Below are 25659 nucleotides of genomic sequence, written 5' to 3'. Positions count from 1 at the left end.
ACAGTGCAGCAAGTATCCCCCTATAGTTGACCACTGGTTGGTATGTTCTCCATACCCACCCTTTCTTCGTTCACTTGTTCCTTTCTCCTCCTTCTTTCCCCCTTCCCCTCCCCACTTCTTTCTTTTATTATTTTGTTGTATTACAATTTTTGTTTGTAGATTTTGTTTTAATACATCTTTAAAAATTTCCCCATTCTTTTTATATGGATGTAAAAAACACAATACCACAGATAATTTATTTCTCTTCCTTTTTTTTTTTAGAGAGAGAGTGTGTGAGCAGGGGAGGGGCAGAGGGAAGGGGAGAGGGAATCTTTTTTTTTAAGATTTTATTCATTTATTTGAGAGAGAGAGCAGAAGCAATGGGGTGGGGAGAGGGAGAAGCAGGCTCCCCGCTGAGCAGGGAGCCCGATGTGGGGCTCGATCCCAGGACCCTGGGATCATGACCTGAGCCGAAGGCAGATGCATAACTGACTGAGCCACCCAGGCGCCCCCACAAATAATTTCTAAGAAAGACTACTGAACTTTTTAAAAAGCAATATGTATTCAATGAAGAAAATTTAGAATATGCGGTATAAAGAAATAAAATCGTTATAACTCTTCTCCCCGAGATAATAGTTTTTATGATTTTATTATATTTTTTTCTGTATGCATAGGTATATATAATATTTATAAAACTATAATCACAGTATATTTTACCACAGGTACCACATCATCAGTATTATTAAATATTTCGTATGGTGGGTACTCGGTGTAGAAAGACAACCAATATATGGTTCTACTCAAACAGCCTTGGAGTATCTGCTATGAAGGCACATCATGAATTGATTATAACAATCTCAGACTTCTAAGAGTTTGGGTTTTTAAGAAATCACTTAGCTTTTTGGGTGATTCCCCCCCCCCACTATGAGGTGAGAGAGGCTGTTTGGATTTGGGGTGGGGAATAGCAACTTTTGTTCAGTGTGACATTTTAGCTTTTTTGGACTACAGTGTGTGAAAATTTTTTTTTCTACAGTGTATTAAATTTTTTTTACTGGGCGCCTGGGTGGCTCAGTTGGTTAAGCGACTGCCTTCGGCTCAGGTCATGATCCTGGAGTCCCGGGATCGAGTCCCACATCGGGCTCCCTGCTCAGCAGGGAGTCTGCTTCTCCCTCTGACCCTCTTCCCTCTCGTGCTCTCTATCTCTCAGTCTCTCTCAAATAAATAAATGAAATCTTTAAAAAAAAAAAAAAAAAAAAATTTTTTTTACTAAAATTTCAAACATAGAAGTGGAGAGAATAGTATAGTGAATCCCCATATGCTCATCACCCACATTTAAAATGCTTTCAGGATTTTTCCACATTTATCTTAACTCTTTAAAGTTTTTTGTTTTTGCTTTGCTGAACTAAAGGAAATTTCATACCATGTCATTTTATGTCTACAGTCTTAACTATTTGTCTCTAAAGTATACATTTGATTTCTTATATAACTCTAATTCATAATCGTACCTACAAAGTTACAGAAAGTTCTTGATGTGTCATACCTAAATTTCTCTTACAAGCTAAGGTTTTTTCACATCTAAAGTCAATCCTGTAATGCTGTCACTGAAATAGTCATATTTCTTTTTCAGATCAGTGATGATGAACCAGGTTATGACCTAGATTTATTCTGTATACCTCATCATTATGCTGAGGATTTGGAAAAGGTGTTTATTCCTCATGGACTAATTATGGACAGGTTAGTAAGATCTTCAATCTTTTGTTTTTGGTTTTGTTTTCTTATATTAATTTCAAGTGTCAGCAACTGTTTTAAGTAGTTGATATTTGAACGTAAATTAGGCTAGCTTGTCAAATAATAGATGTTTTCTATTTTAGAGCCCTCTTTACAAAGAAGGTACGGGGAAAGCTTACTAATTACCCAGCGTAAGTCATGGTATACTGGGAATCTGTAGGGAGTAGAATAAAGTAAACATTGAAGGGAGATTGGAGGAATGAACTCTAGTCACAGTCTTTGATTACTCAACCCTGAACAGGGTAATTGGCTGGGGCTAAATCACATGAATGGAAGGTCATATTTTGATTAGTATGCGCATCTAGCTTGAAGATTTCCCCTTAACTGAATTGCAGTGAAATACCTAACTTGGTATTTAAATGCTCGCCTTGTGTGTCTGGCTGTTTTGTTTTTGATTTTTAAGATTACGGTATCAATACATGTGTGTTGTAAAATATTCTAAGGATTGAGGCTATAAATGAGAAGAATAGGGTTCTCTCCTCTCAGCCTCCTGTGCACCGTCCTTCCCTCCACCCTAGTTATGCACATTTACTCTATGCGAATATACATACAGTTAACTCTTGACTCTCCCCAAAACTTAACTACTAATAGCCTACTGTTGACCATAAGGCTCACCAATAACATAAAGTCGATTAACACATACTTTGTCTGTGTATTCTATACTGTGTTCTTACAATCAAGTAAGCTAAAGAAAAGAATAGTTTTTAAGAAAATCATAAAGAAGAGAAAGTGCATGTATAGTACTGTATTTATTTTTTAAAAATCCCTGTATAAGGGAACTTGTGCAGTTCAAACCTGTGTTGTTCAAGCATCAACTGTATTTTATTTTAACACATAGGTATGTACTATCATATAGGTCTGAAATTTATTGGACACTTTTTCATATTAATATATTTAGAGCTATCATGTATTTTGAAGGTTGCATAACATTCCATTTTCTTTTTTTTTTTTAAGATTTTTATTTATTTATTTATTAGAGAGAGAGAGACAGACAGCAAGAGGGAACACAAGCAGGGGGAGTGGGAGAGGGAGAAGCAGACTTCCCGCTGAGCAGGGAGCCCGTTGTGGGACTCGATCCCAGGACCCTGAGATCATGACCTGAGCCAAAGGCAGACGCTTAACGACTGAGCCACCCAGGCGCCCCGCATAACATTGCATTTTCTGACTGTACCATAATTGATTTAAGCAGTCCTTTATTGATGGACATGCAAAATATCTCCATTATTTTGCTTTTACAGACCATACTAGAAGGAAACGTTTGGGCACTTGCTTCAACTTGATCCATGGGGATATTCTGGGTTAAGGGAAGGTATTTATTGAATGTTTGGATAGTGTCAGATTATCCCTGTAATTTTTACTCCCAGTGGTATATGAGACTGCTCTTTTTTTTTATAATCTCTTATAATGTATATTATCGGGGAAATATTTAATCAGAATTTGTCAATCTGATAGGTAGAAACGGTATTTTATTTTGCATTTTAAACATTTTTGTTAGGTGTTACAGTGTACATGTGTTTTTGAAGATTTTTAAGTTTTTATTTTCACTATATGAAGCAAGGATATAATTCATGGGGGGCAAAGGATGTGTTTTGTGGCAGTTTAATGCCTAAGGGGGATGTTTGGTTGCAAAGCTAAATATATTTTTTTCTTCCTTTTTTTAAAGATTTTATTTATTTGACACAGAGAGAGAGAGCACACAAGCAGGGGGAGCAGTAGAGGGAGAGGGAGAAGCAAGCTCCCTGCTGAGCAGGGAGCCCAATGCGGGGTTCGATCCCATGACCCTGGGATCACGACCTGAGCCGAAGGCAGACGCTTAACCATCTGAGCCACCCAGGCGCCCCAAATTAAGTATATTTCTATAAGTTAATTTCTATTAAATTCCTGATTTTATTTCTGTAGGACCGAGCGGCTTGCTCGAGATGTGATGAAGGAGATGGGAGGCCATCACATAGTAGCCCTCTGTGTGCTCAAGGGAGGCTATAAATTCTTTGCTGACCTGCTGGATTATATCAAAGCACTGAACAGAAATAGTGATGGATCCATTCCCATGACTGTAGATTTCATCAGACTGAAGAGCTACTGTGTAAGTATATCTATTCCTGAAACCAGTATTGCACTGTTAACTAAAATACAAATAAAACATGTTAAAAGTGTCTATTATATATGTTTAAACATACGTTTAAACTGTATGTTTTTGAAGCTCTGCAAACTATACTTTCATGTTCATTTCACTTGGTTACAGTGAGATTTTCTAATATCTTCTACTTTATATCCAAGTGAATATTATCTTTTTCAAACTAGTCACCTTGGAGGCTATACACTTATTTTAAAGGGTTTTTCGTTTGGTTTTGTTTCTTGGATTTTTTAAAAACCCCTTTTAGGAGTTGCTGTTGGGACCTGGGAGGGGGTATATTTTTTGACCATACTTACCATTGGCAGATATCTTCTGTGGAGCTAGACTGGTTTTTGGGAGCAGTGGTAAGTCATTTGCAGCCAGGTCTGATAAAGAAGTGAAAATTTTTTTTTCGGTCCGGGGGCGCCTGGGTGGCTCAGTTGTTAAGCGTCTGCCTTCGGCTCAGGTCATGATCCTGGGGTCCTAGGATCGAGCCCCGCATCGGGCGCCCTGCTCGGCGGGGAGCCTGCTTCTCCCTCTCCCACTCCCCCTGCTTGTGTTCCTTCTCTCGCTTTGTCTCTCTCTGTCAAATAAATAAATAAAATCTTAAAAAAAGAGGAGGTGGGTCCGCAGTTTCCTAGAAAGCCCACGGGGAGCGGAAGCTCTGGCTCTCTGAAGAAACCACTTCTGATTCGGTTACTCTGCCTGTGTCACATCGTCTCAGATGCTTCAGGATACTGACACAATAAGCAATATTGACACTGGGATGGGCCAAAATCAGGGTGATCTGTACACGTGGATTTCATCATCCATGGTTTCTTTGGTCATGTGGATGTTTGATTTTTGTGAGTTCATGCTCTTGTTTCTGGTTGCATGTTGCCATTGTAGTTCCTGGGAGTTACTGTTTTCCTTAAAAGTGGGGTTTCTCTTAGCTTCTTCAAAGATTAGAATAAATGTCTGCTCTTTGCTGTTTCATGAATCTGTATCATACATCCCTGTAGAAACTGACCTTATGTTTATATTTTCATTGAAAATAAGACCACTGAACTTTCATCCTCATTCTCCCAGTTAATCATCTATTTGACCCAAATGTTTGACCTTTTCCACATTTTCATCAGTCCTACAGGTGATTGGAGAACCATTTAAGACATTTTCCCGGGGGGGGGGGTGGCGCCTGGGTGGCTCAGTCATTAAGCATGTGCCTTCGGCTCAGGTCATGATCCCAGGGTCCTGGGATCGAGCCCCGCATCGGGCTCCCTGCTCAGCGGGAAGCCTGCTTCTCCCTCTCCCACTCCCCCTGCTTGTGTTCCCTCTCTCGCTGTGTCTCTCTCTGTCAAATAAATAAATAAAATCTTAAAAAAAAAAGAGACATTTTCCCTATCCCCTTAAAACCCTTTTGTGTTCATATACCATGTCATTGCTTCATACTCACAGGCTCCTTGTAACTTGTCAGAGTCTTACATGAATTAGAGAATTGTTAAATACAGAGTTTGGATTTTCACTCACCAGAAGTTAGTGAGTGAGTGAGCTGGTTTACAGTAAGATTTAATTCTAGTTGGTTTTGCTGCTAGCAGTATAGCTAGCCAATCTTTCATGTCTTGTGGGCTTAGAGTCAAAACATGTACTTACAGTCCGTGGTATGATTTCTTTTTTTGATCTTCTTAAGTGCCCCCCTCCACACACATACACATAAAAATCAGTCTTACTACTTTATGTCTTCGATTTCGTTTCTTTCGGGATTTGCAATAAAATGTTCTTTCTTTGAAAAGAAAACTTGTAAAAAAAATGACGGGAGTTTAACTTTAATATTTCTTTTTAAAGTATTTTATAGTTATAAGAACAATTTGAAGCCGTAGAAACAGTTTGACCCTTTAATGCCATTTTCTACTTTTGGGTTTTTTTCCTGTGCTTTTAGATCTTAGAGGATTATTAAGAGGAACTCCTCAACTGATAAAAAGAATGAAATCTTAAACATAAGCAAAGCAAGTTTTTAGGTTAGTTTTTACATAGAGAAAAATATCTGTTCTGTTTTTTGTGAAATTCTGTGTGGATTACTACTAACCAATATAAATTAAATTCATCTGCTTACTGTTGATTTGAAGTAGCATTTCCGCACTCTTTAATACATCAGCTTGTCATGGAAGATATTCCCATGTACATATAAAAAACCAGACAACTTAATTTGATAAAATGATAAGATGGAAATTTAAAATTGTTGCAGCATCAGTAACATTGATGTTAGTATAGTTTCACATGCTGATTTTCCCCAGTTTGAAATAGTGAATTAAACATTAACTCGGGGCGCCTGGGTGGCTCAGATGGTTAAGCGTCTGCCTTCGGCTCAGGTCATGATCCCAGGATCCTGGGATCAAGTCCCGCATCGGGTTCCCTGCTCCTTGGGAGCCTGCTTCTCTCTCTGCTTCTCTCTCTCTCTCTGTTTCTCATGAATAAATAAATAAAATCTTAAAAAAAAAAAAACCTCATTTAAAAACAAAAAAACCTTAACTGATCTGTACTAATCCTAAAGAAATGCTCCATGAACTCTTAAGTGTTTCTGGAATATATAAAGAGCCCTAACAATATCAACACACCCAGTCTAGTTTTCCTTCAAAATAAAAATTGCATTTTTTGAGTAAAGAATACCTGTTTATTATGAAAACCATACAGCCACAGGAAATAAAGAAATGAAGGAATGAAGTCACCCTAAATTCTACTAAGACTTTTATTTCTAATATTTTAAAGACTATTCTGAGTATACACACACACACACACACATATCATAGTTTACATACTCTTTTTAAAAAGATTTTATTTACTTATTTGAGGGAGAGCGAGAAGGAACAGCGGGGAGAGGCAGAGGGAGAAGCAGACTCCGTGCTGAGCAGGGAGTCCAATGCGGGACTCAGTCCCACGACCCTGAGATCGTGACCTGAGCAGAAGGCAGATGCTTTACCAACTGAGCCACCCAGATGCCCCACATAGTTTACATACTCTTAATCAGAGTATCTGGTAGGATTTTATTTGCTTAGTGCCTCAGTGGGAAATTGCCAGGGATTCCAAATACCATATTTCATTCAATCTAAGATATCACGGATGTTAAGACTTACCCCTATTTTTTGTACTGCTAAGAAAGAAGACACTGTCGGTTATATTGTAAGTTGCCGTCAATTGTAAGATGTTGGGATTTCAGGGGTATTAAAATGTGAGTGTGCATCTTAGAACAATGAAATGTAGTACTTTATATTCAAAGACCCTTAAGGCTCTGTGATATTCAGAAAAATGAAATCATCGATACATATGCAAATGTATTTTTTTTTCTTGTGAGTTCAATTTTGTAGTAAATTTTTTCTTACTAATTTTTTGCATCATAAAAAGATGAAGCCTCAGGAGGAAAAGTTACCCAGCAAGTAAATGTTTTGTGGCAATATTTTTGTGTGGGCCTTCAGCAGAGGGAAAATGAGCCTGCTTTACTGTGTATCCCGACAAAGTGGCTTACATTAAAATGAATTATTCTTAGGATTTGAAATCTTGCAGAAAACTTTTTTTTGAGTTCTGACTTATTATCTCCACATACATTTGAGAACAGGGAGGCGCAGAGGGATGAAGTGACTTGCCTAAGATCATACCAGTCTTTGATTTGAACCCACACCTTTAACTGTGCAGAACTCAGAGTCTTATTTGGGAAAATTTATAACTAACTTGAATCCTCTAATATGGGCTTCCTTTTATTTCTTCATTTTCTACTAGTCAGAAGTTTTTTTGTTTTTGTTTTTGAGAGGGAGGGGTGGGGAGGGGCAGAGTCGAAAGAGAGAATCCTAAGCAGGCTCCACGCCCAGCATGGAGCCCAGTGAGGGGCTCGATCTCATGACCCCGAGGTCGTGACCTGAGCCAAAATTTAGTCAGACATGTAACCAGTTGTGACACCCAGGCGCCCCTCCTAGTCAGAGGTTCTGTGTGCAAATAAGTCCTCTTGCCAATTGTGGGATTTTTTTCCCCTCAGTTTCAGTCAGGGTGCATAAAGCTATAATTCAGTCTTGATCTTGGAAGTTGCTTGGTTAGTAGCTTGATTAAGCTGTTTAATATATCAAAGATGTAAATTACCTTATAGTAATTTGTAAGAAGGTGGCTATTTGAGTGAACTTGTTAAAAATGCAGAAAATACTGGAGTAGTTTCTTAAAGTGTCTCTTAAAAGAGGTCAGTAGCTTTTAGTCTGACCTCCTTCATAGGGATTTATTCATTGCTTTAAGGTATGCTTTTTCCTCCACAACAGGTGAAGTTAAATGTAAATGTGCCACTTTGATGTTGACACTAGATAGTCTAAAGCTTATCTTCTGTAAAGCTAATCTCTCTCTCTCTCTCTCTCTCTCTCTCTCTCTCTCTATATATATATATATATATATATATATAAAGCAAGTAGGATGATTTATGTCTCTTTCCTGCTTATTGAATCAAGACCATAGACAGGTGTGGGGGAAAGAATTTGTTCAGTTTAAAGCGGAGGGAACAGGGATGTGTACCATCTCTGGTATAAGGAAACTTTAACAGAACTGTGGTCAAAAGTATACTTTGTAGCCATTTCCTGTGGATTTTCACTTTGATGTAGGCTGAGGTATTATATAAACACCCTGTTTCTTAACATAAAGGTAGTGTTCAAGTTTTTTTCATAATTTTTTCTAGTATTATGTTGTGCTAAATGGTGTCTTTGATTAGAGCAGCTCTGACCAATAGAACTTTCTGTGGCGATAGAAATGTTCTATATTGGTGCTGTGAAATACAGAGCCACTATCTGCTGGGCACTTGAAATACGTCTTATGCAACAAAGGGCCTGATTTTTTGAATTTTATTTAATTTTAAGAACAGTTAACCCTTGAACAATACAGGGGTTAGGGGCACCAACCCCCTGCACAGTTGAAAACTCTTATATAACTTTTGACTCCCCCAGAACTTAACTGCTAATAGCCTACTGTTGACCAGAAGGCTTACTGATAATATAAACAGTGGACATGTATTTTGTATATCCTATGTACTGTATACCATATTTTTACAATAAAGTAAGCTTGAGAAAGGAAAATAATAAATTATTAAGGAAACCACAAGGAAGAGAAAATACATTGACCGTGCTGTTCTGTATTTATCAAAAGAATCCACGTATAAGTGGGCCTGCGTAGTTCAAACCCGTGACGTTCAAGGGTCAACTGTAACTGGCACATGTGCTTTATGGCTACTGTAGTGGATGGTGCAGGGGGTAAATGATCTAAACGCCCCACTTCAGTAGCATCACTTTAAAATGTATTTTTATTTATTTTTTAATATTACGTTCAATTAGCCAGCATATAGTAGTATATCATTAGTTTTTGATATAGTGTTCAACCATTCATTAGTTGCATATAACACACATGCCCTCCTTAATACCCATCACCGGGCTAACGCATTCCCCCACCCCCTCCCTTCTGTAACCCTCAGTTTGTTTCTCAAGGTTTGTCTCCCTCTCTGATTTCTTCCCCTTCAGTTTTTCCTCCCTTCCCATGTGGTCCTCTGTGCTATTTCTTATGTTCCACATATGAGTGAAACCATATGATAATTGTCTTTCTCTGATTGACTTACTTCACTTAGCGTAATCTCCTCCAGTTCCATCCATGTCGATGCAAATGGTGGGTATTCGTCCTTTCTGACGGCTGAGTAGTATTCCATTGTATATATGGACCACATCTTCTTTATCCATTCCTCTGTTGAAGGGCATCTCGGCTCCTTCTACAGTTTGGCTGTTGTGGACATTGCTGCTATGAACATTGGGGTGCATGTGCCCCTTCTTTCCATGATTTTATTTTTTAAGTAAGCTCTAGCTAGGCCCAGCGTGGGACTTGAACTCACAACGCCAAGATCAGGAGTCACACATTCTCCCCACTGAGCCAACCAGGTGTCCCTCACTATCAGCATTTTTTTAACTGGTGATAATAGCTTTTTTTTTTTTTTTTTTTTTTAAGCAACATCTTCTTTTCAAAAAACTTGTAAAATACAGGTAAATAAATTACTCCCTGGGTGTATATCCTTCCAGACTTCTCTTTTTATGCATCTATTTTTAGAAAATTGGATCTCTGCTGTTTTTCATCTGAGGTGCAGTCTACCTCTAAAAGCATGTGATTGTAGTATTCTCACCGCTGCTGACACTTTTTTTTTGGTAGCCCTCTCAGTGGTGTGTTTTCCCATAGCTTTCTCTCCTCTTTTCCAATACCACGCTGCAGTTCTTGTTGCTGCCTGGAGGGCCACAGAATCCCTAGGGATATACAAATAGGAATAAATGAAGTTCCTCTCTTTCTCTTCTCATCTTTTCACCCAGACTCAAGAAAGGTAATTGGGGGCGCCTGGGTGGCTTAGTCAGTTGAGCTTCTGACTTTGGCTCAGGTCATGATCCCGGGGTCCTGAGGTCAAGCCCTGCATTGGGCTCCCCCATTGACGGGGAGTCTGCTTCTCCCTCTCCCTCTGCCTCCTCCCCCGCCCCGCTTGTGCTCTCTCTCTCAGATAAAGAAAGAAAATCTTTAAAAAGCAAAAAATTAAGGTAATTGTACCTATGAAACTAATATAACATTGTGTGTTCATTATATTTGAATTAAAAAACCCAGAAATCATCACTGCCAGTCTTAACACTTAAAAAAAAAAAAAAAAAGTAGACAAAAGGGAAACACAGATGCTAAGGGTAGAGTTGTAGACCCAGAGAGCTTCTTTGGGAATTTTATGTCGTTGACAATGACGCTCTGAGTGAAGGACAGATTGGGCTCTCTGGCTGGGAAGAATGAGGAGATGGGATGGTGGAGAAGAGGGAAGAACGGTGGGGGGCAGGAACTCTCCCCTCTCCCGGGCCAGCCCCATCATCTCCTTCGAGATGAGGCATACAAGAGTCACTCAGTCACATAACAGCAGAAATACAGTGGGAAGCTTGTTCCATCAGGAGAGGAGGGAGAGGGGCGAGAGGGAGGGAGGGAAATCCCTCTGGTGGGGTAATTGATCCAGCGATGCCATTTCTGTGCAGTTGGGGCACTTATACCTGTGTTCTAGCAAAGTGGACTGTAGCAGTTTTCTTCAGTGAATCTTTATTAGCCTTCACTGGAAAGGTGGCTGTTCACATGGGGGGGGGGGGGAAGCTTCGGAAGAGGGACACCTGAGTGGCTCAGTCGGTAAAGCGTCTGCCTTTGGCTCCGGTCATGATCCCAGGGTCCTGGGATCGAGCCCCACATCGGGCTCCCCACTCGGCAGGAGGCCTGCTTCTCCCTCTCCCACTTCCCCTGCTTGTGTTCCCTCTTTCGCTGTCTCTCTGTCAAATAAATAAAATCTTAAAAAAAAGCCTCAAGAGATTTAAGCTAACAACCTTGGAGGCAAACAGGAGTATGGAGATTTGGATGCTAGTGGAGCAACAGTGACTTGCATGCTTGGAGTTCTCTTTTTTCTTATCCTGTCATCATAGTCTTTGGTTCACAGGGGTTTTTTCCATGACTCCATACTTTTTAGTTCTTTCCTATGTTTTTTTTAAAAAAAGGGTCATTTGGAATTGGACTGTAGTACCAAACTTCTACAGAAGATGTCACTATCTACTTTGATACACAGTGTAAATAATTGACTATGACTGACTCTCCTGGAAAGCTTCAGGTTTTGTACAGGGTTTTTTTTGTTTTTGTTTTTGTTTTTTGGCTATTAATCACTTTCCTGTGTTTGAAACTCTGGGTTTTAAGTTAGTTAGAGTAAAGGGTGTATGTAATTTCCTTAAGATGAGAAGTAATATGCTAGATTTTTTTCATATCAGAAGTCATACTTAGATCTGTTTAGTTTGCAACACTGAATAGTTTTGGCCCAGTTGTGTTTTTTTCAGAAATGACATTCCATAAAAAATGGACATGTATATAGAAGCATCTGATGAGAATAGAAGTATATAAAAGTAAAAAGCTTTGTTATTCCCCATTCTCACCACTCCGAGGTAATTGATGTTATGAATTTGTTTAAACTGCTGAACAAAAGTGGTTTCATAGGCAACACATTGCTCTGCTAGTTGGTGTTTTTAATTCCCATCGGTCATGTCAGTGTGTATAGATTTTCAGATTCTTTTAAATAGCTGCATGGTGGGGCGCCTGGGTGGCTCAGTTGGTTAAGTGACTGCCTTCGGCTCAGGTCATGGTCCTGGAGTCCCGGGATCGAGTCCCATGTCGGGCTCCCTGCTCAGCAGGGAGTCTGCTTCTCCCTCTCACCCTCTTCCCTCTCGTGCTCTCTATCTCTCATTCTCTCTCTCTCAAATAAATAAATAAAATCTTTAAAAAATAAATAAATAAATAGCTGCATGGTATTACCTTGTGTGGATGAACTTAATTTAAATAGGTCCCTGTTAATAAGACTCGTTGGTTGTCTCCCATTTTTCTTTTTTATAAATAGTTGATACAGTGAACCTCCTTGTATGTACCTTCGCATATCTGTGAGTGTTTTTATAGCATTGATTCCTGGAAGTGGGATTGCCGGGGCGAGCGGCACACATACTTAAATTTTAATAGGTATTGCTGTACCATTTTCAAAAGAGGTTGTATCAGTTTATTCTCTCACCAGGAGTGCTTGTTTCCCTTCACTTTTGTCAACATATATCATCAGGCTTAAGTTTTGCCAGTGTGAATGGAGGAATGGTAGAATCACATGGTTTTAGTGTTTGTTTCTCAGATTGATACCATTTTATATGTTCTGGCCTTCTCTTCTGTGAATTGCCTATTTGTGTTGGTTCTTCATTTTCCTTTTGGCTTCTTAGTTTTGGAACTCAACATATAATAGGAATATTTGTTAACAGATCTTTTCTTTCAGTTTGGGTTCATGATATCCATAGGTTTTTACCCTCTCTAAGAACGTGAAAATATTTCTTCTACATTTTCTTCCAGTCTGCTTATGGCTCTATTTTTTACGTTTAGATTTTAATCCATCTGGAATTTATTTTTGTGTATGCTGTGAGGTAGGGATCATACTTTATTTTTTTCCCAAAATGGATAACTACTTCATTGAATAATTCATCTTTTCCTTACTGACTTAAAATACCATCTTTATCGTATACTAAATCCTCCTATGTTCCTGGGCTCTGTTCTGTTCCTTGGTCTCTTTGGCTATTACTATGCTGACACAACATTGTTGTAATTGTAGCATTGGTATGGTTTGCTCTCTGGTAGGGCAAGTCTCAGCTCTTTTGTTCACCTGCTCTTTGGCTCCAGTACAGTCAAATTATGATCATTATCACCACCAACTACGGTAGATATGGAGGATTTCCCTTTGAAACTCCTGTAAGGGTTTCTGCTGGATTCTGTGATAGCAGAAAACTGGGACCCTAAGAGGAAGGCCTTAAAAGACTGCTAATCAGACCTGGTTTTCCAGACTGTGCTGAAGATGACATGTGCCTGGGCTAGACATTTGAGGGCAGTATTTTTGGGGTTGAGTGTGATACAGACCAGAACCTACAGCTTGCTTGATTCATGGCAATGGTCCAGGGCCAGAACTGGACATATGTCACGCTAATAACTTCATGGTTCAGAAATTACCGTGACTGAAGATGGGTGGCTTCTAGGATAGTGCCCACTCGAAGATGCGTGTGCCCTACTTGTAGGACTCTGAAGAGCATCAAATCAGTAATGGCCCGTTAGAACTTTTAAATTTTCACTAATCTCTAGTTGAAAGTTACCTAGTCGTTCATTTCTTGAAACATAATTCTTATAATTTGTATCATTTAGAATATCATAATGCGATGACATTAGATAGCTAACTTCTTAAATCTTCTAGTTCCCATTTGATAATTTGAAATGTAGGTGTGTACACAAAAGGATATACATATATACTTACATCTTTTTATTTGTTTTTTAACTAGAATGACCAGTCAACAGGGGACATCAAAGTAATTGGTGGAGATGATCTCTCAACTTTGACTGGAAAGGTATGTGTCTTGAAGGGGAAGAAAAGAGTTCTCTTGACTTCATGCCAGGAGTCAGTTAGTAACACTGTGCTTTATCACTACGAGACAGTTTACACAGTTACTCATGCACTTAAACAAGGGCTGTTTAACCCCTGGAAGCAATCTCAGTTAGCTTTCTTTTCCTAGGTCATATTAGCAGAGAGGCAGCAGAATCCAACGTTAAACTTCAAGTCCGTATTACAAAGTACTCTTGTCTTCCTCTGTGTGATCTAATTTGGAATTCTTCAAAAGTATATATCTATTTTGGGGGGGGAAGACAGGCTTCTTTTTAAAAATAGACTCACAGGGGGCGCCTGGGTGGCTCAGTTGGTTAAGCGACTGCCTTCGGCTCAGGTCATGATCCTGGAGTCCCGGGATCGAGTCCCACATCGGGCTCCCTGCTCAGCAGGGAGTCTGCTTCTCCCTCTGACCCTCCCCCCCTCATGTGCTCGCTCTCTCTCTCTCTCAAATAAATAAATAAAATCTTCAAAAAAAAAATAAGAAATAAACATAGACTCACATAGCAAAACATGTAGTGTAGTATCATGTAGTAGATGTGAAAGTGTGGGTTCTAGAGATGGGCAGCTTTTTTTTCCTTAAGTAAACTCTACACCCAACGTGGGGCTCAAACTCACGACCCCAAGATCAAGAGTTGCATGCTCTACCAACTGAGCCAGCCAGGTGCCCCAAGATGGGCAGCTTTGATTCAAAGCCTGGCTCAGTACTTTGTCTCTGTGACCTTGGGCACATTATGGAACCTCTCTGTCTCCTCTGTGTGAGGTAGGGACAATAATGGCAGTCGCCTCACAGAGTTCAGAGCATTAAGTGAGATAATGCATGTAGACCCTCTTACAACAGTTTTTCTGGTAGTGGGAATACTCAGTAAGTTCAAACATACCACTATCTTAAGAAATCTCAGAAAGAGTTTTCTAAATACAGCAAGATTGTTCCAGTATAGACAATTGGCAGAAATAATATAGATATTAAGATATTTGAACATTATTCTTGTGATACATTGAAATGATTTTCGAGTAACCAATGAGAAATGATAGATTGCTGTGTTTTTTTTCCAGCTGCTAGTTAATTTATTTATAAACACTGCTGGATAAAAAGGCAGAATCTCATAAAAGTTTCACAAGAGTCCCATGAGGTGGATACTGTTACCCCTGTTTTACAGATCAGGAAACTAAGGCTCAGCAGATTTGAAGGACTTGTCCAAAGTCACGCTGCCAGTAAGTGGTAGAGCTTGAATTTAAAGGCAGGTCTTTCTGGCCTCAAAGCTCTTTTCTTCCTCTGGCTTTTAAATGTTTACAGCTTCTTTGACTGAGTATCTAGTAGGAGACTTAAGCATACAACACTTGTGTCAAATCCTCTTATCCCATATCAGGGTCCTGCCAAACTAATCTTGTCCTCCTCAACATCTTTTGAAAACTTCAAAAGAGAAATTACAATCTGTTGACTCTTTCCCCTTCCTGCCCATCACATATACCACTGCCAGACCTAGTCTTCCCTTTCAGCGTGTTGTGCCCATATTTAGAAGTCATTTGAAGCCCTTACTCCTACAATCAGTTTTTAGTGCTGGAAGGGACCTAGCCTTCAAAGCCTCCTGGGATTCCATTTGACCTTGCCTTTCCCACCTAATGGCTCTGTCCTACTACATGACTTCGTGATCTTTTTTTTTTTTTAAAGATTTTATTTATTTATTTGAGAGAGAGAGAATGAGAGATAGAGAGCACGAGAGGGAGGAGGGTCAGAGGGAGAAGCAGACTCCCCGCTGAGCAGGGAGCCCGATGTGGGACTCGATCCCGGGACTCCAGGATCATGACCTGAGCCGAAGGCAGTCGCTTAACCAACTGAGCCACCCAGGCACCCTGACTTCGTGATCTTAAACGTCTCTTTCTAAATACAATTTTCTTTTCATGATAGTCACAGTAGAGCACGTTAATTGTGGAAAAAATCAAGACATCTAAGTTGGGTGAAGTTATTTCTTGGTGGTGAGATTGTAGGTTATTTACTCTTTCTATTTCAGTTTTTTTGGGACACTGTGTATAGATAGATACGTATATAAATGTTTTTCCCTCCCCCCCCCCCCCGTTAGTGGTTGAGAATATGGGCTTTGGACCCTGAAAACACCTCATTACCACTTGGCTAGTTTTATGACTTTAGGCAAATCATTTGACCTCTGAAGCCTCATTGTTTCCATTTATGGAGAATGTAGCTATTTGACATAAAATAAGCTCTCAGTAATGGTAGAAATTCTCATTCTTTATTTTTAAAACAGTATTGAGATCATACTGTAGATACTACGATTTTATATTGGATAAATATTTAATCTCTCTGTATTGTGATTGATTTGTGCAAACCATCTCATATTACTAGAAGTCTATGATTATGACATAATCAAGATCGCGCAGCTACTTAGTATTAGAGTCTGTCTCATAATTCAGTGCTGTTTTCAAACTGTAACTCCATCCCATGGTGCACATTGCTGCAGCCGTGAGCCACGGTTAGGATGGGAGAATGTTATCCTTCCGATGTGCTAGCTAGGGTAGAGAAAATGTTGAGAAAGAATCACATAGTAGGCGGTGAAACGATTATTGGTCCATTAATTGATTATATTCAGTTTTACTAAAGATTGAGATTGCAGTATCTTGAAAAGAGACAAAGTAGTTGTCATGGGAGGAAAGGGGTAAATGATAATACAAACTATGGTAGTGATATTATGCATATTACAAAATACATGCAAAATTTATAGCTCAAACAGGGTGAGGTTTAAAAAAAGGTCTAATACTTCTTTCTTGCAACCCTGTGGATCTTGTGTGCCCTACCTTGGTAACCACTGACTTAGAGGAATATATAGAACCTGAAAATGGTCATGCAATAGGCATGTGACCAAGAAGTGAGAACTACAAATGGCAATATAGCATGAATCTTTCCTGTGACAGTGATTATAATCAGTATGTGAAATGCTACCTCGTTCCTATAACTAGCATAAGAACAGGTAGGACTCTTCTCTACCTCAGATGTAATTGTTAGATGGTGTCTCCTGCAAGGGCTCTCTCCCAGCTATAAAATTCTGAGAGGTAGAAATTGGGGTGAGGGTTTACGGTGGAAGGAAGCATTGGTACCTTTCTTTAGTTGAGTCTAAGAATATGAACACATCCAGAAAATACAGATCAGTTTCAGCCTAATGAGAAAATGGGTTTTGAATTGGATTCTGTATGGTAAATTAAAGGCATGATTTTGGAGTTCTGGTACAGATTATAGTTCTTGAATGTAGACTTGGAAGATACATACTAGTTCACGTCCCTTATTTTACACATGGTAAACTGAGGCCCAGAGAAACTTCATGATTTGTCCAAGATGAGAACTCTGTTTAAAGTAATGAGAATTTTTTTTAAATGAACATATAGGTCAAATTTTTAAACATTCCATTACGGTGAAAATTTCACATTAAAGAGTTCCATATCCCAGCAGAAGGCCCATTGTTTAAATCAGGGTTTGAGATAGGAGAGTATCTTAAAAACAAGAATTTGGATAATGAGTTTGTTATGATGTGATTTGACTTATAATTGGAAACACTGTCTGATTCACTGTACTGATTTTCATTTCTTTTTCTTCTAGAATGTCTTGATTGTTGAGGTAAGTTCTACATACTTTAAGTACAGTGTTCTAAAGGTAATCCAGGGAAAGAAATCCCTCGTCATCAGTTTTAACGGTGGGCTTGTGTTATAAGGGAGTAAGATTGGTTTTTTGTAAGATTAGTAATTTGTTTTTATTGGAAAATGGGAAAATGTTGGTAAATTTCTTACCCCTCTCTTTTGGGCTTAAAAGTTTCTCCTTTTAAAGTTGACCTACATCATTCCCATGAGTCTTTTTTTATACTTCTCTTGCATGTATGTATCCACATGCAAAACATATTTTGTGATTTAAAAATATGTAGTGCCACACTATACATATTCTCTCTTATATCTTGTTATTTTCACTCATAATAAGTTCTGAGGTTATTCATGTTGAGAGGTACAGTTAGTTGACTTAAAATGCAAAATTGCAGTGTACAAATCCACCAATTTATTGCCCTCTGAATAGGGCAAGTCTCGCAGTTCTCATGCTATAACAGGGCTGCTAAGAACAACCCTTTGCGGTACTCGGCGTGCACTTGTGTGAGTCCCTCTAGATGAAGGCAGTGACTGGATTGTAGGGTTGGTACATTTTCAGTTTTACTGTTATTGCCAAATGACTTAACAGAGTGGTTGTAAGCTTTATACTCTCACCAGTAGAATGAGTTTTCATTCTTTTATGTAGAATGTTTAAGACTCAGGAGCACCAGTAACCCCCAATTCATTTTTGTTGTTATTAATAGAAACTTTAGCTTACGGATCAAAATCTAAACAGACGACACTGTTTGCAAAGGATTCATGTACATGAATATCCCTGGGAACTGGTTGCTTAGGGTTTTTTTTTTTTTTTTTTTGGTTTGTTTTTTTAATTAGGTTTCACGCCCAGCGTGAGCCTGTTGCAGGGCTGGAACTCTTGACCCTGAGATCAAGAGTTGGACGCTAACCGACTGAGCCACCCAGGCACCCCTGGTTGCTTGTTTTTAAATGTAGATTCATTAATTCCACTTCAGATTGACTTTGGGGTAATGCCACCTAACAAATGACCACAAATTTAGCAGCTGAAAACAACACATGTTCAGTGTCTCCGTTTTCATGGGTCAGGAGCCTGAGTACAGGTTAGCTGGGTCCTCTGCTCAGAGTCTCATTGGGCTGAAGCAAGGCTGGGGCTCCTATCCCACCCAGGGCTCGTGGTCCTCTCCCAAGTTCTTTTAGGTTGTTGGCAGAATTTAGTTCTTGTGGTTGCAGAACTGAGGGCCCTGTTTTCTTGCTGGCTGCTGGCCAGGGGTGGCTCACAGCTCCTACAGGCCAACCTCCTGTCCTCACACGTGGCCTTCACGTGGCAGCTGACTTCTTCAAAACCAGCCGGAGATCTCTCCAGTGTGCTACAACCACCTCATAGAACATAGCTAATTACAGGAGAGACTGTCCCAGCGTTTTCCCAGGTTGTGCTCACGCTGGGGCTGGGGGGGTTATTCTGGGTGTGTGCACTAGGGGACGGGAGTCTTGGGGCCATCTGAATTCTAGCCACCACAGCCCAGAACTCTGCATTTTTCACAAGTCTCCAGCCCTGATGTATCTGATGACTTACGGACCCCACTTTGTGAAGCATTGCTTTATACCATCCATAGAGTATTTTCACTGAAGAACATTAGGGTTATGGTTTAAGAAGCATTTTCCCAATTAGAGATGGGTTTGTTTTGAATAATGTCCTGATTTTGACTAAATAGCTAAGAATCACTTTCATATAAAGTCATTTTATATAGTAAAACCTTGTTAATGTGGATACTTTCAAGATGGTGTACAGCAGTGTTTCTCAGAGTGTGGTCTATTAACCACCTGCATCTGAGAGTTGGCTACACTGAAAAAAAAAAATAGCATTCTTCTGTTTACACATGGGGTTTTGGTATTTTGTGTTTATATGACTCGGTTTTATTTGCTGTTTAAATGTCTTTTCTTTTTTTTAAAAGGATATAATTGATACTGGCAAAACAATGCAAACCTTGCTTTCCTTGGTCAAGGAACATAATCCAAAGATGGTCAAGGTCGCAAGGTATGTATATAACATTTTGACAGGCTATTTTCTTCATTTGAAACAGGATTAAGTAATTAATTGCTTCTTTGTAAGGGTAAATGTTCTCAACTTGTTTTATCTTTAGAAAGTAATGTGATCTCAAATAAGACTCAGTAAATATGCTTTGTAAATAATTTTGTCATGTGTTAAGGAAGCCCTTCATTGTGGTCATCTTTTTGCTAAATATTACTAACATTTGGTTTTTTAGCATGCTAATAATACCAACTTGTCCTCGGGAGCATGGTAGAAGATTTGGGACTTTCTTGAAGACTTGAGACCAGGGATCCCACGTTGGGTTTAGGAGGTAGTAGGAAGGGGTGGGATCTGAGGGTCCGGAGCTCCTGGAGTTGAGTGATGTGGTGATGACGTATGCCAACCTCGTCTCCAGGCCCTGCCTCTGCTGTTTGGCTTGTGCTTTATTCGTTCTACCTTTGTTTCTAGTTTAATTATATTTAATTATAATTAGAGCTTAATCCCTGACAACTCCTAGGAAGCACTGTTACTCCCACTTTATAGTTTGGGATACCAAGGCATAGGGAAGTGCCTAGCACCCTATAGGAGTGAGATTTGAACCCAGGCAACCCAGCTCACGGTTCATGCTTTATTTACCACCCTACGTTTTCGGGAGGGTAACAGCTGGGGTGGCTTTTTGGGGGTGGTTTTTGTTTTTGTTTTCTTGGGGGGGGTTTGCAATTTCATCTTTTATTTTGAAATCTTTGACCGCTCTATAATTTTTGTGTAGGGGTCAAATAGTAATTAATTTTTTTCCTAAATGATTAACTGGTTTTGATAAACCTCCTTTAAAGGATCCAGGTAGCCCATATCGAGCATCTTTGAATCAGAGTGAGCCTTCTAATGAATCATCTGTCAGCAGTTTGTCCTTTGGGGCTTCTCTGATAGCTGGTGCCCGTGTGGGTCAGTCCCTTTCAGTGGGTTTGGGACAGCTGCGACAAGAGGGTCTCTATCTGCGATGCATTCTGGGGCACTAAGTAGCTTCCTGTAAGCCAGTCCACACACTTGCTTATTTCTCTTACTGTGGCGTAGGATATTCTGTAGCCTCGAGATAGTCTTTTGTCCCTCTTTCCTGGAATATGCTGTGGAACTGAGGTAGACTGCCTCACAAAAGAGGGATTTTGTGTTGCTGGGGGTGTGGAGTGCTCAGAGGGTACTTAGGTCATTCATTTCTTAGTGATGGAGTTGGCCTAAGTCAGTGTTTCTTAACCTTTTTTTCTTAATCCCTCCCTCACTGTTAGATTTTAATATCACAGGTATATCATATGTCCGTTTATGAGGTATATATGTATCCGTGCTTGATACGTAAACAGAGTAAGCCTGGCAGCTCATTCTTTTTATTCAATGCAGGTTTAAGAAGGATGAGATAAGCATTTTAACTTAAGAAGTTCAATTAAAAATGTAAAGATTGTTAACTGCTAGGAATGTCAAATGGAATGGCTGCCTGGGCAAACAGCTTGTCGGTTTTGTGAGAAATTGAGCATGTGGCGGCCGTACGACTCAAGCACTTGCCTTTATCCCAGAGAAGTGGAAACTTGGGTCCTCATAGATATTCATACACGAAAGCTCATGGCAGCTTCATTTGTCATAGCCCCGAACAGGAAACACCCAAAATGCACCCCCCCCCAGCGGGTGAATGGCGAGACAAATGGTAGGTCCCCCTTCCGTGCAACCCTGCGCTGTGGATCCGCGCGACAACCTAGACGAGCCTCAAGTGTCGAGGGGCACCTGGGGGGGCTCAGTCGGTTAAGTGTCCGACTCTTGATCTCAGCTCAGGTCTTTTTTTTTTTTTTAAGATTTTATTTATCTGACAGAGAGAGACAGCGAGAGAGGGAACACAAGCAGGGGGAGCAGGAGAGGGAGAAGCAGGCTTCCCGCAGAGCCGGGAGCCCGATGCGGGGCTCGATCCCAGGACCCTGGGACCATGACCTGAGCCGAAGGCAGACGCTTAATGACTGAGCCACCCAGGCACCCTCAGCTCAGGTCTTGATCTCGGGGTCTTGAGTTCAAGCCCCATGTTGGGCTCCACGCTGGGTGTGGAGCCTACTTTAAAACAAAAAAAGCCAATCTGGAAAGGTTACCTACTATATGATTCCATTTATGCAGCCTTCTTAAAATGACAAAATGATAGAAATGGAGAGCAGATTAGTGGTTGCCAGGGGTGAGGGAGGTGATGGCGGTGTGTGACTATAAATAAAGAGGTGGTAGGAGAGAGCCTTGTGTGGTGGAAAGGTCTGTATCTCGAGCGTGGTGGTGGTTACATGAATCTGCACGTGTGATAGAATTGCATAGAAGTACACAGACACGTACACACGCATGCATGTGTGTAAGACTGGTGCAGTCTGGATAATGTCAGTTTCCCAAAGTCCACGTCTTGGTTGTGGTCACCTACTCGTTATGTGAGCTGTTAGTGTTGGAGGAAACTGGGCAGGGGGGACACGGGACCTCCCTGTGCATTTTTGTGACTTCCTGGTAATCTAATTATTTCAAAACGAAAAATTTGAAGAAGCTGTTAACATTGGACTTTCTAACTATATCTGCTTGGTAACTTTTAATATAGGCATAGCTCAGTTTATTGTGCTTTTGCTTCGTTGCACTTTGCAGATACTGTGGTTTTTTTGGTTTTTTGGTTTTTTTTTTTACCGATTGAAGGCTTGTGGCAACCCAGCATCGAGCAAGTCTGTAGGTGCCAGTTTTTCAACCGCATTTGCTCACTTCATGTCCCTGTCACTTTTTTTTAAAAGATTATTTATTTATGTATTTGAGAGAGAGTGTGCAAGCACGAGCGGGGGAAGGAGCAGAGGGAGAGGGAGAAGCAGACTTCCTGCTGAACAGGGAGCCCGATGTGGGGCTCAGTACCAGGACCCCGAGATCATGACCCGAGCCGAAGGCAGACACCTAACCAACTGAGCCACCCAGGCGCCCCTCTGTCACATTTTGATAATTCTTGGAATATTTCAAACTTTTTCATTATTATTATATTTGCTGTGGTGATCTCTGATCACTGATTATGACTTCTGAAAACTCAGATGATAGTGAACATTTTTTAGCAATAAAATGTCTTTAAGATATGTACATTTTTTTAGATGTGATGCTATTACACACTTAATAGACCTCAGTATATAGCGTAAACAGTTTTTGTGCACCAGGAGACCAAAACATTCATTTGCCTCCCTTTACTGTGATACTTGCTTTATTGTGGTGGTCTGAAACCATACCCACAAGATCTCTGACGTATACTTGTATGGTTTATTTACTTATACGAATTAAAAAAAAAAAACACACAAAAAGAAACCTATGTCTGTGTCCCATCCCCAGCAATTCTAATGTAATCGGTCAGCGGTGTGGCCTGGGTATCTGGGTTTTGTTTTGTTAAAGTTCCCAGGTGAGTCTGATGTGTAGCTAAGACTGAAAATCACTTTATGTCTTTCCCAGCTTTTTTTTTTTAAAAAAGATTTTATTTAATTATTTGAGAGAGAGACCAGAGCGAGAGGGGGAGCACGAGTGGGGGGGCGGGGTGCAGAGGGAGAAGCAGGCTCCCCATTGAGCAGTTAGCCTGATGATGATGCAGGGGCGGGGGGGTGGGGGAGGGGGGCTCGATCCCAGAACCCCAGATTCATGACCTGAGCTGAAAGCAGAGGCTTCACCGACTGAGCCACCCAGCTGCCCCTGTCCTTTCCAGCTTTTCAAATACCTTTTTCTAAGAAGGTGTAAAATCATGAGTTTTATTGGGACTGCCCTTAACATGTAAAGGCTCTCAAAACACTGTCGATAGCTTTTCTTAATGGCTGAAAAATTTCAGCAGGTAGTACACACTTGGGTTATGAAATTAGCTTATGTTAGAGGTGGCTTATCCCAACTGCAATTTTTGCTCTCAAAAATAAATACTAGCTCCTCGAGCATGCTACTTATTTTTTAGCCTCATGATATTTGTAAGCCACGTATTAAGAGTCTCAAAAGGTGATGCTCACATCTCCCGCACCCCTTTGCAGCTTTAGGATTGGATTTCCAGGGATTGTGAAACTGCTTGTTGCCACTCCCCATCCACTCACCCTTCTGATTCGCTGCCCTTTGGTGGGTGCTGAGTGGTCAAGGTGGAGCTCTCAGAACTGTCAGTCGTGTTCCGGGCGGGGAGCAGGCAGGGGCCTTGGCTGTGGTGGGAACGCACTGCTGGCCCGCCCGGTCCCTGTGAGCTAACTCCCCATTTCATAGTCTTTCACGTAGAAAGTATTCTAGGTGCGGGTGAGACCATGTCTCAGAGCATGAATGTTCTCTTTTGTAATGCCCAGTCATGTCTCCATGTGTCACATGTTACATTTTGTAATTAACAGTTTGCTGGTGAAGAGGACTTCTCGAAGTGTTGGCTATAAACCAGACTGTAAGTGAATTACTTTATGTCAGTCATTTAACCATCTTTGACCCGAACAAGTTTTCCATGAAATGGTTGAGAGTTACTTTAGAGGGTATTTGGTTTTGGTTTTTTTGTTTGTTTGTTTTTTTAAGATTTTGGAGAGTATTTGTAGAGAAGGCACATTCATAAGCATTCGATTTGAAAATGATGTTTTCTTGCATCTAAATGATGACTTATGATTCTTTTTAGTTGTTGGATTTGAAATTCCAGACAAGTTTGTTGTAGGATATGCCCTTGACTATAATGAATACTTCAGGGATTTGAATGTAAGTAATGCCTCGTTTTCTCACTCTCATTTTTCAGAACCCATATAAAAATTTACGAAAGAGAAGACTTGTTTTCTCTTTCCAGCACCTCATAATTTGAACAGACTGATGGTTCCCATTAGTCACATAAAGCTGTGGTCAAGTACAGACGTCCTTAGAGCTGGAACTGGGCCAGGCTGGGGCGACACTTCTTGCTGGCTGCAACAGTTGAACAGCTTTAATATACAATAACTGTCCCATTATTATTTCAGATGATAGATGTAGTCATAAGTAAGAAATAAATGAATGTTTAAGTCTTTTCACTCACTCTCCTTCAAGCACCCGCTTCTGCTCCGCGGGCAAGAGGCCCGGGTGTGCGTTTCCTCACACGGGTGAGGAAGATGCAGAAGACCCCACCAACCTCTGTCCAGTAGAGCCCCTACAGCGCAGCACTGTTCGCCTGAGCCATGCAAAATGCTCTTCTTGCCTTTCGTTGCACAATACGCTTTTCTAATGTGAGTTTCTGGATTTTTATTTTGTAGCATGTTTGTGTCATTAGTGAAACTGGAAAAGCAAAATACAAAGCCTAAGATGAGAGTTCAAGTTGAGTTTGGAAGCATCTGGAGTCCCATTGAAATCATCAGTAGAATGTTCTAGTTCTGTGGCCAGCTGCTTAGTAGAGCTTTATTGCATGTATCCTCTCAGAATTTTATCCGTTTTGTATTTTAGAAATGCCCGTTGCTGCATTCCTGAAGTCTTTATTTGCAATATGAGCCTATAGACTATCTGTTCTCTTGGCGTGGAGTGTTGTTTGACTTGTGAATGAAAAAAATCTCTTAAACCACACCACTATCGAATGAAAATATTGAAATTGTATCTGTAAGAAACATTTAAAGAGAAGATATATTAGTTTTTTAATTGGTATTTTAATTTTTATATATTCCGGAAAGAACAGAAGTGATTGAATATTGTTAATTATATACCACTGTGTGCTTAGAAGAGTAAGGAGCCGTCAGTTTCCATATCGGTGACAGCATCTACAGTACTGTTCTGTTGGAGAAACCACATGTCTTGGAATTATTTTGCTGTTTCAGTAGTGTTAACTGTTTTCTCGCGCTTGTTCCGATGATTTCCGGTGAATCTGTGTCAGCAGTTCCTTTTAAATACAAATCAATAAATTCCAAAAAACGTTACCACATTTTGAATTCCTCGGTGTAAAACTCCTTACAATAAAGGCTGTCTCTTGAAAGAAACTGCATACCTCTCATTTCCCTACAAATTAACCTAGTGTCTTTTTCTATTGGTTACCTTTTCCTTGTCTGTTGCGTTTTAGCAGCTATTTTAATTGTAATCTTTTTTTTTTTTAAGATCTTATTTATTCATTTGAGACACAGAGATACAGAAGAGAGAAAGCATGAACAGGGAGAGAGGCAGAGGGAGAAGCAGGCTCCTCGCTGAGCC

General features: G+C 40.1%; 1 protein-coding gene across 1 annotated transcript in view; it reads left to right on the top strand.

Annotated features, from left to right (window-relative positions):
- HPRT1 (hypoxanthine phosphoribosyltransferase 1) overlaps window positions 1-25391 on the top strand; it is a 38244-nt gene extending 12853 nt beyond the window's left edge. Inside the window, exons 2-9 of the mRNA XM_028094432.2 lie at window positions 1607-1713; window positions 3667-3850; window positions 13756-13821; window positions 17464-17481; window positions 19427-19509; window positions 23874-23920; window positions 24143-24219; window positions 24741-25391. Coding sequence (XP_027950233.1) covers window positions 1607-1713; window positions 3667-3850; window positions 13756-13821; window positions 17464-17481; window positions 19427-19509; window positions 23874-23920; window positions 24143-24219; window positions 24741-24788 — 630 coding nt within the window. The 3' untranslated portion in view covers window positions 24789-25391. The remainder of the gene's footprint in view (window positions 1-1606; window positions 1714-3666; window positions 3851-13755; window positions 13822-17463; window positions 17482-19426; window positions 19510-23873; window positions 23921-24142; window positions 24220-24740) is intronic.
- The last annotated feature ends 268 nt before the right edge of the window (window positions 25392-25659 follow it).

Source organism: Eumetopias jubatus, unplaced genomic scaffold, assembly GCF_037043125.1.
Source record: "Eumetopias jubatus isolate StellerSeaLion01/CBP00866 unplaced genomic scaffold, mEumJub1_p1.0 scaffold_11, whole genome shotgun sequence".
Classification (NCBI taxonomy): Eukaryota; Metazoa; Chordata; class Mammalia; order Carnivora; family Otariidae; genus Eumetopias; species Eumetopias jubatus.
Note: the sequence above shows the minus strand (reverse complement) of the source record. Positions and strands in the feature narration are given on the sequence as shown.